Consider the following 6,105-nt stretch of genomic DNA (forward strand, 5'->3'; position numbering starts at 1 on the left):
CCGGTGGGCCTGGGAGAAAAAACAAGGACAAAATAGCATTTTTAGGGAATTTCCCAAGCCCAACACTTAGCCAGCTCTGTTTTGGGGCTGGATGGCTTTATTTTGGGATCAGCACGTAGGATATAGTCCAGTGGCCACCTAAAGGAGCCCAGACAGGTCCTGCTTAAACCAGCACCAAAAATAATCCCAAAGGAATTTCCTAAAGAGCTTAAAATGGAGGAGGAGAGAGTTAAAGAACGTCAGAGTCGCTGCAGCTCCGACCGAGCCAGTGGCTTTGCCGGGATCCTGTTTTCCATTACATCCCACGCTGGTTTGAATTACAGACATGGGAAACAAATATCCTGCGCTGGGATTATCCCGGGAATAAAGCACATCCGATCGCTGTCGTTTCAAAGCCACCTCAAGTTCCTGTGCCGTGGATTTATGGCAGGCCAGGGTAATTAAAGCCATGGATGTGGGAATGCCTCTGGGTCCTCGGGGAGCCCAGGCAAGGAACCACGGAGCGGGATGGCTCCCACAGGGATAGTCCCATATCCCCGACTCCGGCGCTGGAAGAGGCACCGGTGGAGGCTTGGAGGTGTCAGAGCTAGAGCAGCATCCGTAGGGAGCCAGAAGATGGGATTTGGAGTTCACAGTGGGAATCACTGCCAAAATCAGCGCCTCGCCAGGAAAACCCTGACACCTCCATCCCCAGGGGTGGATTTATCCCAGGAGAGCCCAGATTCCTCCTTCTGGCTGGAATATCTTTACAAAACTACCCCTTTTTAGGGCTTTAACCCACAAATCCAAGCCTGTGCCTGCTGTGCCCCCCATTCTGGATTCCAAGCTCGGAGCCCCCTGGAATTGCTGGGGATGGATCAGCAGGGCTGGAAGAAGCAGTATGTCCCTTTGTCCCTGTGCTGCATCCCTGGATCCAGCACAGATCCTGGGGTGTCCTGCCTCCCATTCAGCCTCGGCGTTCCCAGCTGTTGCCCACATTGCAGCCAACTCCTCCTCTTCCTCCTCCCACCCCGAGGATTCCTGTCCCTGCAGTGTCCCCTCAAATCAGCTCCCACTGGGATGGGCACAAATCCATTGGGAAAGGGGCTGCCAGCACTCTCAGGATGCCAGTGCCAACCTCATCACTGGGTTTTGCTCCCAAATCTCTCAGCACCGATTCCCAAATAATGCTCTTGAACCATCCCATTATTCAGTGATAAAAGGAGATTTGCCAGCCCAAAATGAGATTTCCCAGCCCCAAAAGGAGATTGGGAACACATTCAGTGGGAAAGGGGGTGCCAGCATCCTCAGGGTGCCTTTCCTGCCACAGAGTTTTACTTCAAAGCCTCCCAGCACAGTTCCCTTTAATGCTTCCCAAGCAATGCCATTGAACTATCCCATTTTCCAGTCCCTAAAGGAGGTTTCCCAGCCCCAAAGGGAGGTTGGGCACACATCCATCAGCAAAAGGGGCTGCCAGCATCCTCAGGGTGATGGTAGTACCACAGGGGTTTGCTCCAAAGCCTCCTGGCACCACTTTCCTAAACAATGCCATTGAGCTATCCCATTTTTGAGCCCCAAAGGAAGTTTTCCTGCCTCAAAGGGAAACTTTCCCAGCCCCAAGAGGAGGGTTTCCAAACCCCAAAGGGTTTCCCAGCCCCAAAAGAAAAGGGTGTTCAGCCCCAAAGGGAGCATTTCCAGCCCCAAATGTCCCAGCCCTGCCTGCACTCAGCCCTTCCTGAGGCCAGCACATCCCATCGGAGCTGTGCCGGGAGCGAAGGGCCCTGGGCTGGCACAGTCCATTGTGCCACTTCCATGAATGAGCCAATTTATCCTCCTGGTGCCGCCAGGACTGTCAGGCACCAGCAGCTTCCAGTGGGACACACTTCCGAGTGGTCATACAGCAGGATTTTGAGGAATTTCCCCCCCAAAAGCAAGGTGTGTGGACAACACCCACCACAGAGCCCAGTTCTTCCTTAGGGACCAAGCCCCTGCGGGGGCAGGATACCACCCAGGGCCCCGTTATCCCGCAGGGAGGAGAATGGGATGCCAGAGCATCCATGTGGCTGATCCCAGGCAGGCTGGAAACACGGATACCCCGCAATTCCCACTGGCAAACTCACCATTCCGGGCTGCCGTGGTGTTCTCCAGCGCGTGGCATGCGGCGAGCAGGACACCTGGGGGAAGGGGCAGAGACGGGAATCAGCCACACTGTGACACCCCCCCAAAAGCTGGGAGGGTTCACCAAAATCACTCCAAGGTTTTTAAGGAAAAGGCAGGAATTCCTTGTGCAGGCAGAGGGAGGGGCTGCAGGATGGGAAGGCTTCACCCCCCCGAGCTGCCCCTTTAGGGGGAACGGAGCAGCCCCCCTGGCTCTGAGCCTTCCCAGGGTGTGGAGCCAGCAGAGGCAGCAGCCCCTTCCCTGGATCTGACCCAGTTTCCTGCATGGATTTAATCGAACGGCGCAGAAAGGCGAGACAGACCCTCAGGCTTCACATCCAGCAAATCCTGGCAGCCCTGGAGCTTCAGGGATCACTGGAGCTTCAGGAATTGACCACGGCTTCCCTGCTTTTGTTGGAGACCTCAAGGATTTTCTTCCCGTGGAAATTTAACCAGATTTTCCCATTTTTTTTGGCTCAGTGCTGGACAATGCTCCGTCCTCCAGCCCCACTCTGGCTTGTCCTGATATTCTGCCCTCCACATCAGGTGTTATTTGGGAAATGGCTCATCCCTGTGCCATGGGGTGGCTGTATCACTCCCTCCAGAATTCTGGCTTGTCTGTTCTCCTGCTGGGATCCCCCTCAGCTCCAGCAGTGCCTCTTCCCGATGTCACTTCCCTGTCAGGTGTAACACCTGCTCCTGCAAAGTCCAGCCGAGGGGGAAGCCCAGCTTGCCCTGTGTGACCACCTTGTCCCCAGTGCCAGTCCTTGGCAGCAGTTTTCCATCCCCAATGCCAGCCGAGGGCTCCAGTGGCTCCCCAAGAGAGGGAATGTGGACACCTCATGGACACAGTGGAAACCACACCCTCGGCCTGACCGGCTCCTGGAGCAGAGCTGCCTCCACCAGCCAGCCCAGGCAGCTGCTCTCGCTTGGTTTTCCAGTCCCATCCCATCTCATTCTCCGGAGACATTTGGGAAGCTCTCCTTGCCATCACCTCCTCTGCCAGCCGAGCTCCCTGAACTCACCCTCCTGGCAGGAGCCCTCAGCTCACCGAGGGACTCCCACACCTTTCTGATTGACAGATACGGATCCAACAAATACATCCCACTAATTCCCATCCTCTCCCCCAGCAAAGGGCTCAGTTCCCCGTTATCGCTTGGGTTTGTTCCCTGCTCCAAGTTTGCCCTCCTGATCCGCTTGGCTCCGATTTCCCCTCAGCTCCAGCCCAGCCCTTGGCAGCCTCCAGGTGCATGTAGGTTGGGCTGGAGGGGGTTTTCCCCTTCTCAAAGTGGATGTTCCGATCCACTGGCTCGATGCATTTTATCTAGGATGCATGTCCACCGCGGGCAACCATCGGGGTTGGAGAGGTCTGGAGCCCCAGGAATGGGAAGCAACAGGAGCAGAGGGGCCACGGGAGCCCCTGGATGAGCTGAGGGGTGTCACCGAGCCCCCCAAGGGATGCTCGGACCCCCCGAGGGATCAGGAGACACGGTGGCCATGCCGGAGCCAAAGCGGCAGCTCCAAGAGCTGGAGCGGGGCCAATTCCAGCCACTTTCCCGAATCCAAGCACTGCCAAGTAGCTCTTTCCCAGCGGGACAGAAGAACCCTTGCCCCGGCGAGGAGCCCCGGAGCTGCGGGTGACACAGGCGGGGACACCACGTCCTCCTCGAGGACAGCGGGACAAAGCCAACCGCGGTCCAAAGATCTGCACCGAGATCCTTCCCGGTGCCCCGGCATCCCATGAGGGGCACCCACGACCCGGCTCCGCGTTCTCCCACATCCACACTCATCCCATTCCAGCCTGGGAAGCGCCTCCGTCCCATCCGCAGCATCGCCGCGCTCCATCCTGGGGAACCCCGCTTCCCACTGCTCCCCCTTTCCCCGGCAACCACCACCCGTGCTCTAATAGCCCCCAGCTCTAATTAACCGCCCTAATTAGCGGCAGGGGCCGTACTCACGCGTCGCGGCGAAGGCGCCTTCCCACAGGGAACGAACTTCGGGAGCGACCGCCCGGGGGATTTTATGGGATTTCATGGCATTCACGCACCAAACAACCACAAACCACCCCCAAAACCCCCAAACCCTTCAGAACCCCCCAGGGCGGAGGGGGCTGCGGGTGTCCCCCCCCCCGCTCCCCTCGGCGGGGTCCGTGCGGGGCAGGCGGGGCGCGGACCCCCGGGCCGGAGCCCCCCGAGCCCCCCGGTCCCGGAGCGGCCCCGCACGTACCGAGGGCCAGCGCGGCCGGGCCGCCCGCCATGGCGGGGCTGCACCGGAGCGAGCGGGGCCGGCGCCGGGGCCGGGGCCGGGGGCGGGCGGTGGCGCCGGGGCCGCTGCGGGGCCGAGGGGCGGCTCCGCCCGGCGGAAATGGGCGGCACCGGCCGGGCCGGGGCGGGCACAGCGCGGGAACCGCCGCCCACCGCGACCCCCTCAGGGCACAGCGCGGGGACCCTCCCTCCTCACGGGAGCACCCCCGGGGCCCCCCTCAGGGAACTGTCCGGGACCCCCCTCAGGGGAGCACCAGGGAACCCCCTCATGGGATCAGCCCCGGGACCCCCCTCAGGGGAGCACCCGGACCCCCCTCACGGGAGTGCCTGGGACCCCCCTTATGGGACGGCTCAGGATCCCCCTCATGGGAACATCCAGGAGGAGCCCCCAGCTCAGTGTCACCCCCTCACCGGGGTCCTCACGTGGAGGGGGAGCAGGAGGAACCAGGACCCCCCACCACCACACCCCTCTGTGCCCTCCCGTGACTCCTGGATTGCCAAATCTGCTGCCAGCACATCCTTCATCATCATCGGCTGCTGCTGATCCCAGCCTTGGTCAGCCCAAAATCTACAGGGTCCCCACCCCACTGATCCCAACCTTGGTCAGCCCAAAATCCGACGGGCCCAGCCGGGATTCCTTTCAGGTAAAGGGATGTGTTGGGGGACCTTGTCTGGGGACAAAGGGACTGTGGTGGCCCAAATCCATCTGGTGGCTGACACATCCCCCATGATCCATGAGGGTCATCCCCTGGGATGCCATATTTAAGCCATGGAAGCCCACAGGGGTGGGGACAGGCAGGGGGTCCCCCTGAGCCCCCCAGTGCCAGGAGCCCCCGCGGCTGTGCCGGGCTGTGCCGGCGTCCCGTGGGAGCTGCTCCCAGCCCTGCGGTGGGAGCGGGGCCCAGCCCTCCCGGTTCCCAGGTGATACCATCTCCCCTCGGCACTTGAAAGCAGCTCTTTGAAGGGGCTGGGAGCCAGCTCTTCCCAATGCTGCTGATCCCAAAACCCCAGCACCCCAAAATCCATTGGAACGTTACCCCAGAACCCAAGCATCCCAGTGCCATGACCATCCCCAAATCCCGCTGAAGCCTGTTGGATCAGGGGGGGCCCTGTGGGCTGCACATCCTGGACTCCCTGTTCCTTCAGGCACTCACAGCATCTCCACCCAGTGGGGCTCATCCCAACCATCCCAAGTCTTTCCCAGCTGCTCCAGGCAGATACATCCCCCAAGGCAGGACAAATCTGGCTGCCACATCCTGGGGTAGTGACACTCAGTGGGGTCCCACCACTCCCATAAAGGATTCTCTGCCATTGCCAGTGATTCCTGTCCCAGCCATCCAAAGGGAAAACACCCTGGGAGCCAATCCCAGTGTGGGAAAGGCAGGGTGTTCTCCCCATACCTGCTTTCCTGGGACCCTCCAGCATTCCCAGCACCTACTGGCATTCTCAATGCCCCTCAACATCCTCTACCAGCATTCCCAACAGCCCCCAGCACCCCTGGGTGATCAAGGTGACCCCCACCAACATTCCCAATCCCCACCCTTTGGAAGCAGTACCCAGGACATCACCCCACACACTCCAGCCCTCTCCAAGTGCTGGCTCCAGGAGTTCCAGGGCTCCAGTCCCTTCTCCCTGAGTTATAAAACCACAAACCCAAGCCAGGTGTTACACTGGGATTATAAGGATAATTAAATTGGGATTCTTT

At 60.1% G+C, this 6,105-nt stretch overlaps 1 protein-coding gene across 1 annotated transcript in view; it reads right to left on the reverse strand.

Annotated features, from left to right (window-relative positions):
• The window catches only part of TGFA (transforming growth factor alpha), a 7,026-nt gene extending 2,605 nt beyond the window's left edge, over positions 1–4,421 (reverse strand). The window contains exons 1-2 of the mRNA XM_027901111.1: positions 4,363–4,421; positions 2,100–2,153 (exon numbers count right to left, since the gene is read on the reverse strand). Of these exons, the coding sequence (XP_027756912.1) occupies positions 2,100–2,153; positions 4,363–4,393 (85 nt within the window). The 5' untranslated portion in view covers positions 4,394–4,421. The remainder of the gene's footprint in view (positions 1–2,099; positions 2,154–4,362) is intronic.
• Positions 4,422–6,105: the final 1,684 nt, after the last annotated feature.

Source organism: Empidonax traillii, unplaced genomic scaffold (genome assembly GCF_003031625.1).
Source record: "Empidonax traillii isolate 1590-97213 ecotype Southwest subspecies unplaced genomic scaffold, ASM303162v1 scaffold763:size302500, whole genome shotgun sequence".
Lineage (NCBI taxonomy): Eukaryota > Metazoa > Chordata > Aves > Passeriformes > Tyrannidae > Empidonax > Empidonax traillii.